We start from the raw sequence: 24,739 nt of genomic DNA, 5'->3' as shown, positions 1-24,739 counted from the left end.
GACCTGACCTCACCAATACACTCATTGGTGCCTTAATGAGGTTTCGGGAAGAACCAATTGCGATGATGGCAGACATTGAGTCAATGTTCTACCAAGTGAGAGTTCCAGAAACGGATGCCGATCTGCTGCGCTTTTTATGGTGGCCAGAAGGTGACCTAGACGCAACGATGAAGGAGTACAAGATGGTGGTACACCTCTTTGGAGCGACATCATCTCCTAGCGTTGCATCCTATGCATTGCGAAGAACAGCAGAGGATAGGCGAGACTCTGCAGACTCACAAGCTGTGGAAACCATTCTGCACAACTTCTATGTTGACGATTGTTTAAAATCTGTGGCTACGGAAGAAGAAGCTGTTGTCTTGGTGCAGAACCTTCGAGACTTGTGTGCGCAGGGAGGTTTTAACCTCACGAAATGGGTAAGCAATAGCAGAAAAGTGCTGTCATCCATACCTGCGGAGCACAGAGCCAGTGAGCTAAAAGACCTCGATCTCACTCATGATGCTCTACCCACTGAACGGGCCCTTGGGGTGCAGTGGTGCATCGAAGATGATACGTTTACATACAGTATCAAGCAGCATGACAAGCCATTGACCAGAAAAGGTATGCTTTCTGTTGTAAACTCCATCTATGATCCTCTTGGATTTCTGGCACCGTTTGTACTTCCTGCCAAGCTTCTTCTGAGAGACCTGTGCAAGGCCAAGCTAGAATGGGATGAAGAGATCAGCAGCTGGCAAGCTGATCAGTGGTGTAAGTGGCTAGAAGATCTCACTAACCTCTCAGACTTCACCATCAACAGATGTGTTAAACCTGCCGACTTTGGAAACACAGTAGAAGCAAGATTGCACCACTTTTCTGATTCAAGTGAGGATGCCTATGGCACAGCATCTTACCTTGTCCTGACAAATGAGCAAGGCAGAACTCATTGTACCCTGGTGATGGGGAAGTCCAGAGTAGCCCCACTTAAACAGATGACTATCCCAAGACTTGAGTTAACCGCAGCTGTTGTTGCCGTGAAAGTGGACAAGATGCTGCGAGAAGAAATACAAATCCCACTTCAGCAGTCTACTTTCTGGACTGACAGTACAACAGTCCTCAAGTACATAGACAGCGAGACCGCTCGCTTCAAGACCTTTGTGGCAAATAGGATTGCTCTGATACGAGAGGCTACCAAACCATCGCAATGGAGGTACGTCAGAACCTCTCAGAATCCTGCTGATCAGGTCACAAGAGGAATGAACGCCAAGCGCCTGATGCTAAGTGAAACATGGCTGAACGGGCCACAGTTTCTGTTGCAGCCAGAAAGTGAATGGCCAAAGAGACCAGACAGCTTGACTCAAGATCCGCAAAATGATCCAGAAGTCAAGAACATCATGGTGAACACCATCACAGCTGAAGAAAAGCTTGACCCTGTGAACACCTTGCTTCAGTACCACTCAAGTTGGGACCGACTCAAAAGAGCGGTAGCTTGGATGTTGAGAGTCAAGGAAATGTTGATCCACCTGAAAGACAAAAGGAAAGAGTTACAAAACTCGATCAATCAGTTGGAACAAGATCCCGAGAAACAGAAGGTGCTAATCCAACGGCGCATGGAAAAGTACAAATCTACTCTGGAAAAGAGATCACTTACCTTGGAACAGCTGATAGATGCAGAAACAGAAATCATTCGATACAGCCAAGGTCAAAGCTTTCCTGAGGAGCTGAAGGCTCTCCGCAGTAACCTGCCAATCAAAAGAAACAGTCCGTTGTATAAGCTGGACCCTGCTCTACAAGACGACATGTTGAGAGTTGGAGGACGGCTGGACAGATCCGCTCTGCCAGAGGAAGCAAAGCATCCGGCGATCATCTCAAAACACTCCAGAGTTGCCACTCTCATCTTGCAGGATGTTCATGAAAAGATTGGACATTGCGGGCGCAACTTCATGTTGTCGCAGCTGAGACAAAGATTTTGGATCCCTCAAGCGAATTCAGCTATCCGGAGTCTTATATCAGGATGCACAGTCTGTAGGAGACTCAGAGGCCGACTTGGAGAACAAAAGATGGCAAATCTGCCTGAAGATCGTCTTCTACCAGATAAACCACCTTTCACCAATGTAGGTGTCGACTACTTTGGACCCTTTGATGTTAGACGGGGCCGGGGTACCGTCAAAAGATATGGCGTAATATTTACCTGCCTTACCATCAGAGCCGTGCACATTGAAGTAGCGGACAGTCTCGACACCAGTTCCTGCATCAATGCCCTGCGACGGTTCATAAGCAGAAGAGGCCAGGTCAGCATTATGCGCTCTGATAACGGCACAAACTTTGTTGGCGCTGAAAAAGAACTGCGAGAGGCCATTGGAAACCTGAACCACTCACAGATTGAAAAGGCTATGCAGAGGAAGGGCATCAAATGGATTTTCAACAGCCCAGCTGCCTCCCACCAAGGAGGGGTCTGGGAGCGACAAATCCGTACTATACGCAAGATCCTCAGTGCCCTGGTGAAAGAACAGACCCTCACAGACGACAGTCTTCAAACTCTCATGTGTGAGGCTGAAAGCATAATTAATAGCCGACCTATCACGAGCCCATCAGATGATCCTCACGATATTGAGGCTTTGACACCCAACCACTTGCTGCTGTTGAAGGCACAGCCTAGCATGGCACCGGGAACCTTCACTAAGGATGATGTGTATGCTAGACGACGGTGGAGGCAAGTGCAATATCTTGCAGATTTATTCTGGAAGAGATGGACTCATGAATACCTGCCTCTTCTCCAGGAGCGGCAGAAGTGGACTAAGCTGAAGAGAAACTTCATGATTGGAGACGTAGTGCTTGTGGTTGACAGTTCAGCCCCACGAAGCACCTGGATAATGGGACGAATTACCCAAACCATACCTGACTCCAGTGGAACAGTGCGCAGAGTGAAGCTGCAAACAAAAACTAGTACTCTGGAGAGACCGATACATAAACTGTGCTTGCTGCAAGAAGCAGTGTGAACACAAGAAGAACACATGAAGACATGTGAAGACGAAGACTGACGAATAGTAGACTAGAATTGTTTATTATATGCTTATTATAGACATATGTAGAACGGCTCTTAGTATTTTTGTTGATTTGATAATTGTATTGTATAACCAATTAGGGGCCGGATATGTAAGAGCCTTAATGGGATAATGTCATGATGACCTTACTTGCCCTTGATCTGAGTCACTTTGACCTGACTTTTCTTTGAAGTTGATAGTGGCCAATATTATGCAGCAGTGTGTAATTTCTCAATGATTATGTGCAGCAGTGTACAGTAATGATTGTTCTGTGTGGATTGGCCTGTCTTTAAGTGAGTGCTTGTGATTGGTGCTCCTTTATTGATGTGTTTGGTGTATGTTCTTTTCTCTGTTAAGTTTTTGGTCAGAACAGTGAAGCTAAGAGAGAGGAGAGCACATATTTCTTTTACCACGTCCACGTGTCCATGAGACACATGTAAACTGTACTACTTTTTTTGCCTTTATTTCAGTAAAGAGTCTACGTTTACAACGTGCGTCATTATTTTTGTGCTCAAGATTTTTGGAAACTTTAGACATTACAGTTAGGTTTAGGCATAGTTTTACAGAGGTTAGGGTTAGGTTTAGGCATAGTTTTACTGAGGTTAGGGTTGGGTTTAGGCATAGTTTTACTGAGGTTAGGGTTAGGTTTAGGCATAGTTTTAGTGGGCTTAAGGTTAGGTTTAGGTGGTCCGCCCACCTGGCACCTTCGGCACGATGCAAAAGAAGCGCTCCCTAGCTCCGGTTCAGCCAATCAAAAGCTTCCGTGGGCGGGGTTTTCCAGGAGCTGTGGTGTGAAAAATAACGTGTCAGGTGTGATATCGTCACTTAATACTTTTTCAATATTATTATTAATATTATTATTATTATTAGTAGTAGTAGTAGTAGTCATAGTAGTAAGAGCAGTAATATTTGTTTCATTATTAACCCAGTTAAACAAACAATTTCAACTGCATTGTAACTTTGTTTTTGGGTGGAGTTCACCTTTAACAGTGTCTTTGATCGATCTCCTTCCCTCTGTCTCCCTCCGCAGGACTGCTGTGGTAACTGCAGCGACAGTGATGAAGAGCCCACCAGACTATGACCATAGAGTCTATAGGAAAACTATACAAAAAGACCAACAGAGAAAAAGAAAAACCAAAATATGGACACAGGTGGTTGGGAAGGGCAGCAGGTGGGCAGGGGCGTCACACCACATTCTGAGCCCTGGGTACAAGAATTCACTGCGGGCCCCCCATGAATGTTAACTATTGAAAAATAGCAGATATACAAGCTCACGTGTGCTCATGTGTGCAAGAAACCTATGTCAAGGACCCCCAAGATGATATGTATTTGGCCACGGTACCCCGATCTCAAAATATTTAGTTCAAGGGACCCCCAGAAGCAAAATTTGAGTTAGACATGTTCGCTTAAAAAATACATAATGTATTCAAAGATTTTCACACATTTTCACAACTTTTCAAAAATAGCAGATCTACAAGCGGCACTCGGTGCCGCGCTGTGAGCTTGTAGATCTGCTATTTTTCAATAGATAAAGTTATTAGGGCCCCTCCACCTTGGGCCCCAGTAACTCAGTCCCACTTTCCTACCCCTTGTGACGCCCCAGCAGATGGGTCCTAGAAGCAAGACTGGCTCTACAAATTCCTTCTAAATCAACATTTCTCACACGTTTCAAGATTTTCCACAAAAAAAAAGAAAAGAAAAGAAAATCAATAGCAGATGTACAAGTGTAGATCTGATGCTTGATGTACAAGTGTGGCATGAAGTGACACACTGTGAGCTTGTATATCTGCTACTTTTTGGAATAGCCAACGCAAAAATCAATTCATCCAGGGGCCATAATTTACAGAAATGGAAAAAATCTCTGATAACTGAAAGAAGACTTTATAAACTAAGAGACTGAAACCAAAAAGTGTTTTTATGGAAATGTTTACTACGGTGATAAAACCAAGTGTGGGCGGCAGAAGATCAAGGAAGATCAAAGAAGGAATGGACACCGATGTCATTTTAGGCTCCATGGCCATCCGCCATGACACTTTGGGTGGCGGAAGTGGCACCGGAGGTTCGGTGAATAACGTTGGAGTATATGAGCGCCGGCTGGGGCAGCTCATGAACAAAAAATAATTCTGAACGATAGAGACCTTTATAAAACACTCGGCTCAGGAATATAAAAGAAAACATGTCACACATTGTTTTGTGCTGCGTTGCTTTTCGGTGAGTACACTGTATAACATTATAGAGGCATCTAAAGAGCACAATTTACGTTTCTGAACTATATAGTATCCCGAGACTCTCCACCATTCCCTGTCTGGAATCCAAATCTCGCGATAGCTCCGAGACAGAAACTATACTTGCCTCTGTTTAGGTGCCTCAATAACATTATGTACTGTGCACATCGAAAAGCAAGTGATTGTAAAAATACCTGTGATATGTCTTCTTTTACATTCCTGGAGCGACTATACAACAAAGGTCTCTATCGTTCAGAATTATTTTTTGTTCATGAGCTGTCCCAGCCGAAGCTCATTGACGCTAATGTTATTCAACGAACCTCCGGTGCCACTTCCGCCACCCAAAGTGTCATGGCGGATAGGCGTGGTCACCAACGCGTCACAGGGTGTCTTCTCCTCTTGCTCCTAGCTAGCAGAAGATCAGGAGGTGGAGCTGCCGGCATGGAATCCCAAGGTTCAGGGTTCGATTCCCGGCTCCTCCTGGCTGCAGGGGCGTCAATTGGGTATGGCAGGGGTATGCAGCTGCCATACCCTGGGTCCATGGGGGTGAAATAAAAGTTACTTGTAAATATGTAAATATGGTATTATGTTTATATTCTCCACACTTGTATTCTCCCCATCTTGACAAAATGGTATATTCCCAGGTTCCGCAGGTCAGCTGCACAGGTGCAATGCATTATTGTTAATTGTGGCACGTTTACTAACATGCCAAGTTTAACTGCACTTGGAACAACTGTTCCATGCTGCCATATCCAGCCCAAGAAACCATAGAAACCTGTGTAAAAAAAATGTCAAAACTCGTTTTTTTTAGACATTGTGAAACTAGCCGATCTGACATGGTCACAACGCCTCGCAGCGCAAGGCGTTGTGAGCATGTAGATCGGCTATTTTCACAATAGAACTGTGTTATACAAAATGTAATGCTTCTTTTCCATGAGGACTCCCCATCTTTTCCATACCCTAGCTTTTGCTGAACTGACGCCACTGCCTGGCTGCGTGTCTATAAGTGTCCTTGAGCAAGACAATGAACCCCTGCTGTAGCTGCTCCCAGTGAGCAGGTTGGTGCCTTGCATGGTTTCCTCTGCCGTCGGTGTGATTCTCTCACTCATATTGTGCTAATTAAATGTCATCTTTCTGATTGATTGAAGACTTTATTAGAAGTTTGCATAGGAAAAGGTACAGTTTCATGACGGTACAGTTCACTGGTACAAGGTCTACTAAAAGGAGATCCATGAAAAGACTAAGCTTATTTCCACAGGAAACCATTTAAGTATCTCATATAACATTGAATGACAGACGAATAGAACACAGTACTATGCAGTAGATATGTAAATAAAATAAAATGAAAGAACAAAAAAAGAAAAACAGTAAGTCTAAACAAACAGAAAGTATATATACAAAGAATGGGCAGGGGAGGGTAGGGCTGGGCTAGGTTTGTTTTTTTTACCAGTTGCGAACGGCTGCTGCCTGTAAGTGGTTTTTCAGGGAAATTTTAAAGGACGCTAGTGATCCACACTCCTTTATGGCCTTCGGTAAGGCTTTCCACATTTTGGTGGTATAACAGAAGAACAAGTTTGACCCTTTGTTGGTTTTGACTCTGGGTTGAAAGTGATCTGTGGCGCTGCCTCTGGTGTTGTAATTATGGACATCCTTAACGTTTATAAAGTATTTTGACAGGTACTTGGGTATCATAGTGGTGTAGTGTATCTTGTACACCAGGCCCATTGCAAGTTGCTGTACTCTGTCATCTACTCTGAGCCACCCCATCAGTGGTTCCCAAACCTTTCAGGTCGGGACCCAAAAGAGCTGGCACCCAAACTCGTGAAAATAGCAGATCTACAACCTCCCAACACGTTGCTTCGTGCCTCGTTGTGAGCTTGTAGATCGGCTATTTTCACTAGGCCACTTGTTTTGAAATAATAATTAAAAAGGGACCCATAAAAATGTGTCTGTGACCCATAAATGGGTCCCGACCCAGCGTTTGGGAACCGGTGCTCTCTAGAGACAGGGGTGTGAATGTGAAATATATTGTAAAGTGCTCTGGAGAAAGGCACTATTTCCATACAGTCCATTTACTGAATGTTTAGTCTGTCCAACCATGTAGCCATTCACTTGAATGGAGTGTTAATTCTTCTGCAACCAGCAGGAGTGGAAATATTGCCACCTTATGGGCCATTAACCCTTTCCAAGCCACGGGGAGCCCCTTAATGTTAAAACCGTACTATATCGAACTTCCTAGGGGGGGAGGGGCACCCAATCGTCTTTTCCCGTACTTTCCCGTATTTACCGAAATAAATGATTTTCATCCGAAAATCGGCGATCGTCTAACCTTCCCTAGTCACCACTCGTGCATCGATAGCTCATGGCTGGGCTGAGATGAAGCAGAAGTGATGTCATTGGCCTTTCCTTTTCCAAGGCACATTATCCCATTCGGTTACTGTCTGTACCCTGGTGCTTGTACAGCAGCCATGCTAGGGGCTATGCTAGTGAAAATTTTCAGTTCTGCTCTTGTGTCACACATGGATTAATTGCGGGGACATTTACGTGAACGGATCGTGCACGCGAAACGCACAGGGAGATCGATGATGGGCCAAAACACCCATTCTATCCCAACGGAGATCGAGAAAATCACGGTGAGTTACTGACCTGGGGGAAAAAAAAAAGAAAAAACAACGGCGCTGTTCAAGATGGAGGGGCTGCGGGCTCATGTTTATAGACATAATATTATGTCTCGATCACAATACAATAATAGAAATTTTACGGCTAATCTACCAACCCCCATTCTATTTCGGCTTAGAAAGTGTTAATGATAACGTTTTAATCGTTTTCCTCATTATGCCTGCCGCCAGTGACCCCCGCACACAGTCTACGCACGCATAAAGGACTTCTTTTGTTTACAATGTTGGACATTTCTGTTTAAGGTCTTGTGACATGCTGTTTTTTTTTTACAAAACATAAAGGTCTTCATCATGGTCCCTCAAATGTGTATTAAAAGTGTTTAACTGAAGAATCCACTCCAGTGAGCAATGGCAGGTTTATTTCTGTCTGCGTTCTTCTTCTGATGCCTTTTGAGTGGTGCTTTTTATGGGTTCATTTCATTAACCACATCTGCTGCCGTTGACATGTCAGCTCGTCAATGAAAGGGTTAATACCATGACGCCGTTGACGGGTCACCTCGTCACTGTTACTGTATATACATTAAAAGTATCATTACTTACTGTACGTCGCTCCGGTCCAGTCCGCATCGGTAATGTCCACGATTTGTTTACAACGCGCGTTGGGTGTGCACGCGAAGTGAAGCTCCTCCAAAGCAAATCTATTGAGACGCCCATAAAGAGACTTCATTTACTCAAAAAAATACATTTTGATCCCAAGGCTGGCATGTTTACAGTACAAACTGCACTTGGCTGGGCGCGGCCATGACACTTTCATGGAGACCCACTGTCATGTGACTAGATGACGTAAACGTTGAAGTAAAGTGATAATCCATCTGCGCAAAAACAACCCCGCCTGGCCCTTCAAAAATAATAGCGGTGGCTTATGGAGGAAGCGGTGCGGCAAAGGAAAATTCATCCCTTCAAAGTAAGAGGCAGCAGAAGTGTTAAGCATCCCGGGAAAATTGCGCTCTTTCGAACGACCATCATTTCGACCGCAGGGTTAGCGACTCACTCCACGGAGGTTAGGGTTAGGGTGAGGGTTAGAGTCGGTCAGCTGCTGTGAGCTCTTACATGTGGTCAAAGTGCGAGAAAACTAACTTTGAAGGTGCCATTCCATGCTTCATCTTGTGGTGCTGTCTAAAATGATTTCCTTTCAAGCAGCCAAAAATGTCACGGCAAAGCCGTTGTGGTTCTAAAGGGCGTCCGCTCACTATCCCGACGGGCCGCTGTTCCGACTAGCGTCGGCAGGTTAGTTACTGAGGTACGGTTACTGAGGTTAAGTTTAGGGTTAGGGGTAGAGTTAGGGTTAGTTTTAGTGTCGGAATACCGGCCCGTCGGCAGACTGATGCGGACCCGTTCTAAAGGGGCTTTGCATTAATGAGTCCAGGTAGGATAAACGCATACATTTTCTGTCCATTCCACTGTTTCCTCTTCTTTGTGCTTTTGGATAGTGTTCATGTGTTATTTCTCTTGCCAATGGTTAATATTTACAGACGTTGAAGAGCGACATCTTTCCATTGTTTTTGCAGAGGAAAAGTTATTTTCCTCACTACTGCCCCTACAGTTGACAACGGTGGCCGCGGGTAATTCTTGCTACGGACAAGTCCAGTACGTTCAGTTGAGTGGTGTATGTAATCATGTGGAGAAGTACGGACAGGGAGAAAGAACGGACATCAATGTTTCATTTGTCATTTTAGAGTTATTAAAAAGTCCTTAAATTGTCACTTTAGAAATGTGCAGACACCCTCTATATACTTAAACTTTATGTTGGTTTGTTTACTTTTGAGAGAGAAAACAATGTTGCACATTAAGTTAATCATCTGGGGGTCCCCCAAAATAATTTGGGGACCCCCAAATGTCGTGGCAGTGTTGACTTTCCAATCATTTCTAAAATTCATTTTTTTCGGAGATAGGTTGATTAGAGCAAATACTTCTTTGTCACACAAATACATCACCGCTCCAAGAGATGGGTCAAACGCAAAGGACAAATCTTGCATACAGCAATGTATGTGACAAGTAATCATCTCTTAATCTTAATATTATTTATAGTCCATTAGATTATTTAATTCCATTTAAAAAACATGAAATAAAACAAAAATGTTTAAAACCCTCCGAATGTACGTTCTCTTCAAGCATAGCATTGCATTGGCGTAGGGCAGAAACCTGTCCGGCATCCTTATTCTTTCCGTAAATCAGGGCTGGATTAGCCATAAGGCCGGTGGGGCCGGGGCCAGGGGCCCTTGGGAGAATTGGGCCGCGTGGTCATTGACAATTTACTAAAATGAAATGTATAAGTTAATCAAATATAAAATGTGTGGGCCCCTCCTCTGTTGTCTACAGGTGCTTTCTTGACCCACAGAGGATCATCATGGCTTAAAATCCGAGCCGGGTAGTGCACGTTGGGAGGGGGAGGGGGTTAATGGTGGTGTGTGTGTGTGTGTGTGTGAATGCCCTACTTCATCATTACAAGAGTCTCACAAAGTAGTGAAAATTGCAGATCTACAAGCCTAGATTAGCTATTTTCACTATCATCAGTTCTTTTATAATAATAAAAAGGAAGAGTTTAATCTTAAAACTCCACCTGCACACTTGACCTAGTCTTGACGACCATGCAGTCTAGCCTGTTAAAATATCATTTAGCATGTTATTTAGACGGATGCCAAGTTCATTTGTTGACCTGGCATCCTAGGTCAACAAATGGGGACACAGCAGCAGGCTGTTGTCCACGCTCGTTGTGGGCTTTTTTATGAATTTCCGCCACTCGTCCACGAAACACCGGGGGATTATGTAGAGTACCTCCATACCCTGAGGCCAGCTGGTGAGCCTGGGCCGGTTCTCCGTAAACAGGTCGCTCAGTTGGTCCTTCTGCTCGGAGGCCGTAATATTCTCCTCTTGCTCTAGACTGAGGCAGCGGGAGCAGGGCTGCTCGAACTGGACGAACTCTGGAGCTCTGGGGAAGTAAGTCCTCAGCGTGGCCCATGCCTCCGGCGGCACCAGCCTCCGTTCGTTGGTCAGGGTGCTCAGAGCCCCGTGACCGCAGAGGACGTCATCGTTGGACGTCGCCGATGCTTCCTCGTTGCTTCCTATAGTTTGTATAGTTTAAATTTACAGATTTTGTAAATCGTTTTAAATCGTTTCGGACTTACGATTAAGCTAATGCTGTTTTCCCTCAATATCCCAGAAGCCCGGTTCCCTTAAAGCCCTCTTCAGGCATTCCCACCTGATAAACATTGTCCATCGCCGTGCAATCCGCGATGGGTTCGTCCGCCTCTAGAACGATGGTGCTGCTGGGCATGACCCCCAGGCAGCCCAGAGTGGCCGAATCTCCAGTCAGACACCGTCCATCAACGGACAGGTTCTGGTCATACGGTGCCACAGAGAAAGCATGCATTATCTGAATTTTGAGCTCCTTCAGCGTCTGACTGGACGAGATGGTGAGTGTCTTCTCGTCCCCTCGTCTCCTTTTCCTTGTGCTTCTTCTGAGGCCTTCCGTTGTCTTAATGCCGATGTTGTTGTTGTTGTTGGCCGTAAAGTGGCAAAGACCCGGTGCAACGCCGACAGCGCCGTTGTCAAGTGTCATGTGGTTGACCATGTTCACTGACTCGCTGAAATTTGCACCGCTGGTTTCTCGGTGGACGTTCTTTGGGGACTGGTCCCTCTTTGGGGACCCTTCCCTTTCCTCCTCCACGCCTGAGCTGCTACCGTTCTGCTCTGCAGCGGTGGGCTCTGAAGTGGCGGCGGCCTCCCGCTTTGTCATCTTGACCTTGCGGACGTGGACGGTAGCCTGGGCGTACTCCCTCAGTTCTCTCTGCCTCTGGACCAGGACGCCCTCGCGACACTCCCGGCACAGCTCGGGGGACGTGCTGCATTGCGGCGGCGTGCGACCGTCCTGGTCGGGTGTTGTGGCCCGACAGGAGTGGTGGATGGAGATCGGTCGGTCCACAGCAAAGAGCCTGTTGACCGTCTCCCATTCGTCGGGCCAAAGCAGGGCAACGTGCTGAGCGTCTCCGTCGACCAGGGAGTCATGGGTGAACGCGACACCGCCGTGGGGACACAGCAGCAGGCTGTTGTCCACACTCGACACCGGAGGAGACTTTGTGGGCTTTTTTATGAATTTCCGCCACTCGTCCACGAAACACCGGGGGATTATGTAGAGTACCTCCGTACCCTGAGGCCAGCTGGTGAGCCTGGGCCGGTTCTTATCCGTAAACAGGTCGCTCAGTTGGTCCTTCTGCTCGGATGCCGTAATATTCTCCTCTTGCTCTAGACTGAGGCAGCGGGAGCAGGGCTGCTCGAACTGGCCGAACTCTGGAGCTCTGGGGAAGTAAGTCTTCAGCGTGGCCCATGCCTCCGACGGCACCAGCCTCCGTTCGTTGGTCAGGGTGCTCAGAGCCCCGTGACTGCAGAGGATGTCGTCGTTGAACGTCGCCGACGCTTCATCGTCACCGTTGCCTCCTGGGACGTTCGGCCCGTGCTCTTTGCTGCCGATACCGCACGCTCCGTTTCCGTTGGTCAGTCCGTCGTGGCGCTTCATCCCCTGCTCGTCCTCCTCCAGCTGCTTCAGGGCCAGCTTCCGCCAGGCGCGCAGGGACGCTTTCCCTAACCAGAAGCTCTTGTCGCTCTGCGTGAATTTGACCAGGTCGGACACTTTCTTGAAGTCCTCCATGAGCTGGTTCTTCAGTCTGAGCACCCTGCACCGCTCCGCCACACACTCCTTACACATGGACGAGGAGTCCAGACTGGGCCCTCCGCCGTAGCGGTCGTAAAGGAGCCGGGCCGCCGGCAGGGAGACCCTCTTCACCTCCCCCACCTTGTCAGGGTGCAGCTTGCCGTGAGAGCATAGCAAGGGTGAGTTGTTAATCTCTGTCGTGGTGGCGGATTCGTCCAGCCACGTCCTCAACCAGTCCAGAGGAACAAATTTGTACGGCTGGCCGCCCACCACGGGCAAAATCTCGTAGAGCTCCCTCACCTCCTTCCACTTGTCCATGTTCTGCTTCCTCTTGTTGGACATCTTGGTGCACTGCTCCTCAAACTTGTGGTTGTCTCGATCCACCAGCCGCTGCAGGAAAGCCGGCACCTCGGCATCAGTCCGAGACGGGTCCGTGTCCTGCTCCTCCAAGACCTTGTAGACCAGCATGTAGGCATTCCTGGAGCAGTGGTAGCCTTTATCACAACTGTTTTTTTGTGTCTGGTTGGACTGTGACGCTATGTCCTTTTCTACACCCAGACGGAGCGCCTTGCCCTTTATCTTTTCGGTCTCGTCGTCGTTGAACTTGTACCAGTCGCCACTGCGCGCGTCCTTGACGTGGGCGATATAGTGGCCTGAGTTGGCGGTCACGCCGTGGTGCATCAGCACGGTACTCAGCTCGTACAAGCACCTCTGGTCTTCTTTCCCCTCCAGGAATGGCCCCATATCCAGCAGCTCCGGGAAAGTGATGTATGTGTTGAGCTTCTTCTTGCGGCCCGTTTTTCTGTCAAAGACGAAGCGCATGAGCTGCAGGTTGAGAATGGGTGGCAGGCTGTGGAGTTTAATGCGCCTGGCGGCTTTCTGTTTGCTCCGACAGCTCTCGCAGAAGTAGCGGTTGTCCCCGTCCAGCTTCTCCTCCTTGAGGAACTCGCTCAGACATTCCGCGAGGTTCTTGAGGCCCTGGATGTTCAGCTCCAGCTCGTAATACACAGATGGCAGCGGTGAGACGCGGCCACACCGGTCGCATGCGGTGACGTAGGAGAACTCACCGCAGAACTGGTTCTGGATGACCTTCTGCAAGCCGGGGTCCTCCTGCTTGGCCAGAGAGTCTTCCAGTAGAGTCAGGAAGAGCTTGGAGAACTCCTGGGCATCCTGCTGCAGCCTGGTGTCCAGCCCCAGGGCCTTGACCAGCCCAGACGGGTCGACGTGGCGTCGGTTGCTGTTCTGTAGCAGTGCAAACAGGTACTGGAGGTGTTCCGAGATGGACTGAGGAGCGTAGGCCGAGTCGTCGCCTCTTTGCTCCTGCGCTCGAGCGCTGTGGCACCGGTAGAGGCTCCTGCGCAGCTCCAGGTTGTGGAACCACACCTGCAGGAAGGCGTTGACGTAGCACGTCGCGCCCAGATTTGTCAGACCCACAAACGCGTTCTTATCCCGGCGCTCCGAATCTGGGTCATCGTGGTCGTCGATCTCTCCCAGCCACGCCTGCTCGCCAATCCCCACCAGGCAGTTGGGGTTTCCCTTGCAATTCCTCCTGCAGATTCCTCTCCTGCAGGCCGGAGTGTTGATGCGATACGCCAGTTCAGTGTGTTCCTCGCCGACGTCCTCTGGCGTCACACGTTCAACCCAACTCCACGCCGCTTTGTCCAGCTGTGCACGGGGTGCCATGGATTCCCAAGAAAAAAATCCCAAATATGGAGAGTGGCCGTTAACGGTTATGGTTGTTTTTCTGACGTCCTGCTTTTACTTTTTTTCCGTCAAGAAGCTAACTATGACTAACTATGAATGATCACAAACGAACTTCAGCAAAATAACAAACGTACTGGCTATTTGCTTATCCCAAATTTGCATGTGTAAATCACTGGATAAGAGTGTCTGCTAAATGCCTCAATTGCAATGGTAATTTTAATCAAATGCACAAGAATATGGACTCCTTCATGAAGGTGAAACTGGACATCTACTGATTTAGATTCTATGGATGTAGCTGCTATAAATTTAGTCTGCACAGTTTAGGCATAAGCCTTAAGTGATCAATAACGTTTCACAGGCCTGGTTTTAAAGGTGTGTTTCTCCACTGCTCTCTGTGCACTATGATGTCACCATGACATCGATGTTTATCACAAATGTACTACAGCCAAAATAGATGTTATGGATCTGACTGCTATCGATTCACAATAAACTATATGTATCAGCATGAATCAGAACATTCAAGTGAGCATTCAAAACGTGTAGATTACGGAGAGATATGGCTGAAATCTTGACCCCAGGGACGTGTGGTGTTCACTGTGCAACCGACCGGGCATGCTGTAACATGCGGTGTGACTGTGCAGCCCCGACCAGAGCGTCTAAGAGCGACATGCGGTCCTCGCTCGGAGTTCACGGGAGCGTGTCGCTGTTACTACATCTCATCTTTTCGACACCCGACTCTAACCCTCACCCTAACCTTAACCTCCGTGGAGTGAATCGCTAACCCTCCGGTCGAAATGATGGGCGTTCGCAAAAGCGAGATTTCCCCGGAGTTCACTCCTCCCTTTTTAAAAACACATGCCCTGCTGAGTTAAAAAATCCTTTCTGCTTCCACTGCACTCCGGTCGTATGCTCTGGCATGAATGAACCTTAAGTAGAGAAGAGAACAAATGGTTGACATCAACGGAACCATGTCCTCGTCCCTCCCGGTGAACTGCAGCGTTCCTCAAGGTAGCATTCTAGGGTTGTTACTGTTCCTCCTTTACATTAACGACATGAATGCTGCCTGTGACTGCAAACTGTTCATGTTCGCTGATGACTCAGCACTCCTGATCTCTGAGAGGACAAATTGCAGGTTGAGGAAGCTCTCAGCTCAGAAGTCACCAAAATTCGTACTTAGCTTACTGACAACAAACTGTCTCTACACCTTGGTAAAACAGAATCCATTCTTTTTGGGACCAGACATTCTCTAAGTGAGATAAATGTAAACGAACTTTATGTCTTCAGGCGGTAACCATCGATCATCAGGTGTTTCGACCCTTGAACCGCTACATCCTCCTGAGGGCAGGGTCGGCAGTGGTGGCCAAATCACTGCCCATCTCCTCCTCCTGGCCAAGGATAAACTCCCCTCTCCTGCTCTATTTTTTTCCCCAACAAGAGGCTCCTCTGGGGAGGTATTGGGTGGGTCCCTCCGTCTTGAGGTGACACAGATGCGTAGAGTTCTCCAGTACTGTGGGGTTATTCCTGCCTGGAGCTCTCCTTCGTCTCACCAACCAAGTTGTGCGCTGCACCTGTGACTCCTCTTCTCCACACTTGGTCCTGGCTTGATGTATTTTTACCTTTTGTGTTCCTGCAGATGTTCTCGCAGTGACACTTTACTTCCAATTTCTCCCCAGCTGATGTTGTTTAGGTGAGCCGTCTCGTTAGTTGTGATTAATTAAGGGCTGTTACCGTTATGAGTCTCACATACTCCCCACCTCTCGGGAGACTCTGAGGGTATCTGTATTAATGTCTGTAGCTTGAGTTGGTGCCCTCTCGCGAGTGCTGTGCATGAGGTTGCTAACCTCATTCCCCCATGACAGGCTTTTCCTGGTGGTCATCTGTCTCTCCAGCGTCACCGACCTTCCTCGGTTTCCATCCAGACTTTCCTGAAGTCACTGGTTGCCCAGAGTTCTATGATATACAGGTATATGTCCTCTGTGCCTATAGCTAGGACCGATACATGTATATTATTAGCAGACAATGAGAGCAACCACAAGCTCAAACAACGGTTCAACAGTGTCTTGCAGCTTTTGGTCTGTGTTTCATTAAGACTATACTTTCAGGGATCATTTCTATAGTTTTGGACTGGAGAAATGAGTTTCTAAAGTGTTTGGTTTCGCTAACCACGATGATGAGTTGTGATGTTTCCTCCTGAGCGTTAAGCAGGCATTGAATAATGATTTAGATCATATGTTCTCTGTCATTGATGACTGTTCTATGCTCCCTAGTGGAGTAAAGAGGGAGGAGATATGTTCTGAGTGGCTCCTAAAAAAAAGTGGAAAGAGCATTTAAAGCAGTTTTGAGATGGTTTAATTACTGTGGTTTTCTATAACTGCTACTATGTATATGTACATATCCAGGACATATTTTGCATCTGCAAACAGGCCTGGAATTTCATCATTTTAGTAGCAAGGCCACTTGGCCTTTTGTGTTGTAAATTTCTTTAGGGCATAAAGGCCAAATGCCAGGGTAGAAAGACCATCAAATAAAACAAGATTTTAGTCCATACCCAGGGGGCAAAGGAAGGTGTGCTGCATTTGCCCCGACATAAAAAGTTGAGTCCACCAGAAATATTATCTATGACCCAGTAGGATCACAACCTATATGGACAACCCGGTCAATTTGTACAACAAAGTCCAATATGGCCGCCTCAATATTAGCCCCTATTTGTTTTAATGGGGGGTGAATAGGGCAAAATTTTAAACTGAGGGATATTTCCACAAAACTTCACAGGTTGATCAATGGTATACATATGAACATTTTTTGTATTGCAAGTTTCCATGAAATCCAATATGGCCGCCACAATATGGCCGCCATAATGTAAGGACCCAGAAAATAGGTTTTGCCTCTAACTTCTGAACCAGATGAGCTAGAAACGCAAACTTGGTGTCTATTTCATGGTGTCTGACCATGGGAGACTCAATGGAATAGCTAATTTTATTATTGGGTGTGTCTGGACCTTTATTGTGCATATTTGCAAGATGGTGGACTCCCAAAATAGAGCTTTAACATAATTTCTACCATGATTGTTGACTGCTTTTGCAAATACAAGCAATATGAATCCATTTGCTAAGATTTATGGCACAGAAGGGACTTATACCTGTATTATTCTTGAGTTTGCATGTTGTCAAAATGGCTGTAAACGAGATATTATATTTCCTGTCCGATTCTACTGTATGTAGTTGTAGCAATGACTTCAGATAAAATCAGAGACCAAAACAATGTATCTTAGAAATTATTTTTTTATTTAAAAAAAAAAAAAAAAACAGAGAGAGATTATCTCAATGAAATGAATGCAACTGCCTTTCTGGGTCTTTCACACATAGACATGCACATGCTTTCCAACAACTTCAGCTTCAGGGAAATTATAATGAACACATGATTAAAACAGGCTGCATTATAATGCAAATAATTGCTAGTCACTATCACGCTACCACTTATATCGGTGCAATGGCACAAGATGGCCGACAAGATGGCTGTGCTGTTGATCCTGTGGAGTTTATCTAATTAATATCTTCTCAATCCTTAATATTTCTGTGTTTAAAGTTTCACAAGTGTTAAAGAACGTTATCTTACAACATATAAAAGTGAAATTGTGCACTGGAACGGGATTGAACTCAAGACAGTGTTGTGGCCCAGCTACCTGGAAAAGCCCAGGCTGCAGGAGCAGACCAGCCACCACAGGCAAAGCCCAGGCCTCAGCAGAGGCCTAACAGGAAAATCCTACGCTTCAGCAGCAGCACGTAGGCAAGACATTGATTAAACTTTGATAACAGACTTTGTTTAAACAAGAAGATCATACTATGGCAGGCCAAAAAGCCCCAATGACACTGCGGAGTGATAACAGCAGTAGTGATAACAGTGGTGATGTCATGCTGGAGCTCAAGGCACTGAATGCTAAGCTTGATCACATGCACAACTCCTTAAAAAAGGACATGGCTAGTAAGATGGATGGCCTTAAATCCTCTTTGGAGAAACTTGTGATTAAGCATAAAGATGAACTCAAAGCTGAAATAGAAAACAAAGCTAAACAGATCCAAGACAACATTGACCTTGAAGTTGGACACCTGACTGCACGTATAGAGTCACTGGAATTAGTGGTTAATGGGGCCAAAACAAAGGCTGTGACTAGATTTGACCCTGATGTGTCCATTATCATATCGGGGCTTGTGGCTGAGGATGGTGAGGATGTGTTGGAGAAGGTGCGCATCCTTCTGGAAGAAGGTGCCCAGTGCCAGCCCATGCCAGAGTTGGTGGCAGCCGAGAGAATGAAGGCTCGGGGAAGTGGTCCAGGTGTGGTTAAAGTGGAGCTACGTACATCACAGGAGAAGGTGGCAGTTCTTCGCCAGAAACAGAAGTTAAGACGTGACGAGAGGTACACAAGTGTCTACATACGAGCTGCCAAGTCACATACGGATCGACTGATAGAACTGAACTTCAGGACCCTCCTAAGGGAGATGCCGTCTGGTAAGAACTTTTACATCAGTGGTAATGGGAGGGTCATGAGGAAAGATGACAACTCAGAACATGGCAGGCCTCGCCGGGCTGCTTCTCCCCAGGAAGGGGGGGACCCTTCTGAATGAAGGTCTCCTGCCCAGCCTTTAAATGAACACTTCAACTTGATCCATTGGAACGTGAACGGATGGACAGATTCAAATTGTGGTTTACGAGCTTTATTAGTGCAGTCCCTTGACCCTGACTTTATTTCTTTAAATGAAACGCATTTAAAAAATGACACTGTAATTACTTTAGAGGGCTATACTTGGTTTGGTCAAAATAGGAATATGCATTTTATATATATGCAACCCCCAAAGCCTCAGGCGGGGTTGGTATTTTTGTTAAGGACCAGTTACTTCAGTGTTTTAAGGTAAACGTTGTCGACAAGGCTGTAGATGGTATTCTTGCTTTAAGATTTGAACATAGAGTATCACAATAAGTTTTTGTTATTTTTTCATGTTATCTATCACCTGAAGGCTCTGCACGGGGAAGGGACTCAATGACCTTTTTCAGTCACTTACTTTGTCTGGTGTACTCTTTGGAAGCAGATGCCTTGTATATATGTGGGGATTTCAACAGTAGAATATCTGACAGGGAAGATTGTTTAGTGTCAGATGGGGTGCCCCCAAGACTAGTTAAAGATTCTGTTCTAAACAAACATGGTGACAATCTTATTCATTTCATTAAAGATTCCAAATGTTGTATTGTGAATGGCAGAGTCACCCCCCTTAATGATAACTTTACATCGATCTCACCCAAGGGTAAGGCAGTGGTTGATTACATCATGGTCTCTCAAGATTGTCTTAATTTATGCTCTGAATTCCGGGTTATTACTCCAAACGATTTGATGGAGAAGAATGGTCCAGAATCCCTTAATCTCTTGGGGGATCGGTGTAAAGTGCCTAACCACTCCTTATTGTGGTTAAAATTTAAAGCCAGTGCTGAGAGGTATATAACTGTTCAGCCCACAGAAATCACGAGCAAAACTAAGCGAACCAGAGTTTTTCCTGATAGTTTTCTCTCATCAGAGTTGTGTTGCACTGCTTTATTAGAATTAATCAGTAATATAGAGTCTTGTCGGGGCAGTCAGGAGGATGTGGATCTCTGCTACAGCTCACTGTGCAGTGTGCTGTATTCAGAGATGGACAGACACTCTTCCACTAAGACTACCTCAGGTAAAAATGTAGGACGTCAGCTTAAAGGTAAATCCTTTTGGAATTATGAATTAAAGACACTTTGGGCAGATGTAAGAAAGGCTGAAAAGTTGTTTTTAAAATGCCAGGACATATTGCAGAAAAGGCGTTTAAGGGATGAGTTTAAAAGGTGTCAACACATCTTTGATAAAAGAGTGCGCTTTTTTAAGCGGAGATTCACTAGGGGCCAAGCAATGCATTTGGAACAGCTTCAGTCCAACAATCCCCAAAAGTTCTGAAAATATGGGAAAGTGAATTTGCTAATTTGTATTCAGGACAATGTATCCCACCCATCTTTGATGAGAGTTTTCTGGCCAACATCAGTCATTCCAAAGATGCTCTTGAGAGGGAGATGGATGAGGGCGGATATGCTGTAAACCAACTCCTAAATGGTAATCTCACTTTAGAAGAGGTTATAAGGGCCATTGATAAAGCAAAAAATGGAAAAGCAGCTGGAATAGAGGGCCTTTATAATGAAGTTCTTAAAGCTCCCAAGATATTGCCTGTTTTGTTTAGTTTATTTCAGACATGTTTTAAATATAGTATTATTCCTTCCCTTTGGTATAAGTCTATCATTAAACCAATTCCCAAATCTGCCAAGAATGATCCAAAGGTCCCTCTAAATTATAGGGGCATTAGTCTCATGAGTACTGTTTACAAACTATATTCTAGTATTCTAAACAGTAGGCTCTCTTATTATTTGGAGGAATTTTATATATTGGCTGATGAGCAGAATGTATTCAGGAAGCACAGGGCCTGTATTGATCATATCTATACAGTATCCACAGTGATTAAAGGAAGAATTGAAGAGGGGAAATCTACCTATGCATGTTTTATAGACTTTCAAAAGGCTTTTGATTGGGTTAATAGAGATTTGCTTTTCTTTAAATTTCTCCAGAGTGGTGTCGATGGTAGATTTTACAAAGCTATTAAAGTATTATATGAGGTTCCTGTAGCATCTGTTCAATTGAATGACTTCACTACTGGTTGGTTTTCAACACCATTTGGAGTGAAGCAGGGAGATGTTTTATCTCCATCTTTATTTGCTATCTTTGTTAATGATCTAGTCCAGGACATTAAAGACTCCGGTCTAGGGGTCATGTTGGATGATGTTGTTGTAAGCTGTTTACTTTATGCGGATGATATAGTCCTCCTGGCAGAGTCTGGAGATGCTTTACAGAAGATGCTGAATATTGTTCAATTCTGGTGCTCAAAATGGAGGCTTATGATTAATCAATGTAAAACTCAGATTATGCACTTTAGAAAAAAAGGCACAGTAAGATCTCTTCAGAACTTCTCATTTGGTACCCTGTCTTTGGACTATACTGAAGCATATAAGTACTTGGGCTTTACACTAGATGAATTCATGTCTTATGATTCTGGAATTGCAATATTGGCAGACTCTGCGGGTAGAGCTGTTGGGTCAATAATTAGTAAAATGAAATTTTGTAAAGATATTGGTTATTCCACATACTCACAGCTCTATGATGCATGTGTTTGTCCTATACTCGTTTATGCTGCAGGTGTTTGGGGTTTTAAGGACGTCAAACAGGTACATTCTATCCAGAATAGAGCCATACGGTGTTTCCTTGGGGTACATGCATTTGCCCCATCTCTTGCGATCCAGGGAGATATGGGTTGGGAAACGATGGAGATCAGGCAAAAGGGAGAAGTGATTCGGTTGTGGAACCGCCTCGTTAATATGTCAGAGAGTAGGTTAACAAAAAAGGTCTTCAACTGGGATAAGGCACACAATGGGCCATGGACGAAAGGAGTTTTTTCTATTCTCAGAGAGGCAGATCTGGCGTATGTTTTTCTTAATATGCTTTGTTGTAACATTAACTTGTTGAAACAAAAAATATTTTGTAATCACAAAGAGAAATGGTCAAACGACATATGGTCTAAGCCAGGGATGTCAAACATACGGCCCGCGGGCCGAATCCGGCCCGCGAGATGATTCAATCCGGCCCCCCAGGCTAGAGCATACATTTCTGAGCATTTAGGGAAAAAAAGTAAGTCTCTAGCCCATTCCTGTCAAGAGTTATGATTGTTTTAAGAATTAACCTAACTAATGTCTGTACACTGCAGGCTAGGTTTCTCCCACCTGGCAGTGATTGAGTTGATTGATTGGAATGTTAAGTGACCAGCTCTCTCTCTCTCTTTGAAGATGACAGCATTGCTAGGAATAGGGTGGTTGGTCTGGCTATGAATAATACGTGAACATACCTACAATATTCGAACTGTACTCAAAGATTACACAAATTAGACATGGAAATTAATGTTGTTAAAAAAAATAACTTATTTAAAAAATATAATAATAAAAAAATGTAAAAGTTTTATTATTCCGATAATTTCGGAATATGCCATTATTGTTAATTACTTTAATGTTTTATTATAAAATACAATAAAAATAATTATTGTCCTGCATCAATAATATTTTTTTTTAGCCATTTACAAATTATAGCGTACTGGAGACTATCAGGAATTGAATTATTCTATTATCAAATGGTTTATTCTTATTGGCACTTCTTAAAGGAGTAGTTCACCCCCAAAATGCCATGGAGCCAATGTAGACTCATTCCTAAAACAGAAATTTGATTACAATAAATGCATGCCTATTGATTCCGGATGGGGACCCAAATGCATTTGGGTCCCCATCCGGAATCAATGGGGGGAATCAATGGGGGAAGTGTACTATTATCACATTTTTGTCTTAGTAATGCGACAAATAAAATAAAAATATATTATTGAACTCAATTCTCCATGGCGTGAGTAATCAAAGAAAAAAAAGTCATTTTGGGGATGAACTACTCCTTTAAACAAATAGCATCTCTCGTACCTAACTGCAACTGTAATACCAATAATGAAAGTAGCTATTTTACTTAATAATGAACACAATTTGTAAAATGATATACTGCTATACTGCTAGCTACAGCAGTGGCTGAGACGACAGGAAGAAAAACAGAGCGAACATGTGCGCGAGTGTGCATGCCATCCGATCCGCGACTGGTTCGGCCCTCATCAAGTCACCTTTCATCCAATCCGGCCCTCACCCCAAAATGAGTTCGACACCCCTGGTCTAAGCCAAAACTTAGATCATATGTCCAGATTAAGCATTGTTTTGGTACTGAGCCCTATGTCAAATCCTTTTTAACCAGAAACCAACGGTCATTGTGTGCTCAGCTGAGAGCTGGTATCCTACCTCTAGCTATTGAGGTGGGGAGGTTCTCAGCTGTACCAGAAGAGAATAGGATATGTAATGTATGTATGTGACCTGAAAGATGTTGAGAATGAATTTCATTTCATGTTTTATTGTACTCTATATGATGATTTGAGGGTCCCTTTGTTTGATGTAATGCAAAAACGAAAACCTGAGCTGTTCTGGGAAGATGATGGACAGACGTTAGAATGGTTGTTTAATTATGAAGTCTTTAAGACGGCACATTTTGTTTCCCTAGCCTGGAGTAGAAGACAGTCTCAGCTCTTCAAATAGTAGCTTGAGTGTTAAAGTTGGTTATTTGTTTGATCATTGTTTGTGTGAATTGTTATGTCAGTGAATTGTTTTTGTTACATGAAATGTAAAGTGTCCTGTAAGTCCATATGGGCTGGGCTTCCTTGGAAGCATGACACTAAAATAAAGAAAAATCAATAAAAAAAAAAATCACTGTCATGTGGACCTATCCTGCTGCATATTGTCTCCAGTCCTTGGCAACGACACCCCAAGTAGCATGCAATTCCCTTCTTCGCACATGAAGTTCAATCACCCGAGAGAGACTTGGAGTAGAACCGCTGCTCCTTCACTTGGAAAGGAGTCAGCTTAGGTGGTTCGGGCATCTAGTACGGATGCCCCCCGAGCGCCTTCCTAGGAAGGTCCTCGATGCACGTCCCACTGGGAGGAGACCCCGTGGCAGACCTAAGACCAGATGGAAGGATTATATCTCCAGACTGGCCTGGGAACGCCTCGGTATACTCCCAGAGGGAGTGTAGGAAGTTGCGCAGGATAAGGAAATCTGGAAGTCTCAGTTGGAACTGTTACCCCCGCGACCCGATTCCGGATAAGCGGTTGAAGATGGATGGATGGATGGATGGCACATGAACAGTTTTTCTGGCAGCCTTTGATACAGCTACATGATATTGCCTTGTCCATTGATATAGGCCAGGCTGGCTCTGTAGATGGACAGGGGACTGCCTTTCCCATCACTGAGAGACCATCCATATTCAGTGAAGCAAGGGATGTCTGGCTTTGCGATGTGTGCAGTTTTATCTATTATGGCTGCAAGAGCAGCTCTTTTCAGGTGCAGGCCAAAGGCATTTTCTGTAGGTGGCAGCAGCTTCAACAGGGTTGATCGGTTATTTAGGAACTTGTACACTCTCAGCTTTGCCAGGTCAAAGTCCTCCGAATGGTCAGCTTTTGATGCATATACAGCTATTGTGAGGTCTCTAGCCTGATTCTTGACATCCTCTGAGAGGGAATAAGAGGAATTTTCACCAAACTCCTGAAGTGCAGGGAGATCTAGACCCATGCTGGTCTTGAACCATGCCTTCTTTCCAGTGAAAAAGGGATAGCTGGTGGTATCTCTGCCACTCAGGCTGTGAATAAAGGGCAGGGCACGACACTGTGCGAGTCCAAGGGCTGAGACCATGTGATGGATAGGAAGATATGCATCCTGCTCTGTTCTCACCCACAGCTCTGGAAGGTCTAGGAGGTGGGTGGCAGCATGATATAGATGCCTAT

The 24,739-nt window shown here is 45.3% G+C and overlaps 2 protein-coding genes across 2 annotated transcripts in view; one reads left to right on the top strand and one right to left on the bottom strand.

The window, feature by feature from the left end:
* Positions 1 to 4,101, top strand: part of grk6 (G protein-coupled receptor kinase 6) — a gene marked incomplete at its 3' end in the record, with an annotated part of 45,367 nt that extends 41,266 nt beyond the window's left edge. Inside the window, exon 17 of the mRNA XM_080749016.1 lies at positions 4,051 to 4,101. Coding sequence (XP_080605142.1) covers positions 4,051 to 4,101 — 51 coding nt within the window. The remainder of the gene's footprint in view (positions 1 to 4,050) is intronic.
* A 6,970-nt stretch (positions 4,102 to 11,071) lies between these two features.
* On the bottom strand, positions 11,072 to 14,254 carry LOC308304090 (ubiquitin carboxyl-terminal hydrolase 48-like; the record flags this gene model as incomplete). Its single annotated transcript, XM_080748649.1, has 1 exon — positions 11,072 to 14,254. One exon carries the CDS (start codon positions 14,252 to 14,254, stop codon positions 11,072 to 11,074), a length of 3,183 nt encoding a protein of 1,060 aa, XP_080604775.1.
* Positions 14,255 to 24,739: the final 10,485 nt, after the last annotated feature.

This window comes from Nannobrachium achirus (genome assembly GCF_963921795.1).
Source record: "Nannobrachium achirus genome assembly, chromosome: 19".
In the NCBI taxonomy this organism is placed as follows: domain Eukaryota; kingdom Metazoa; phylum Chordata; class Actinopteri; order Myctophiformes; family Myctophidae; genus Nannobrachium; species Nannobrachium achirus.
This window is presented reverse-complemented; position numbering and strand designations above follow the sequence as displayed.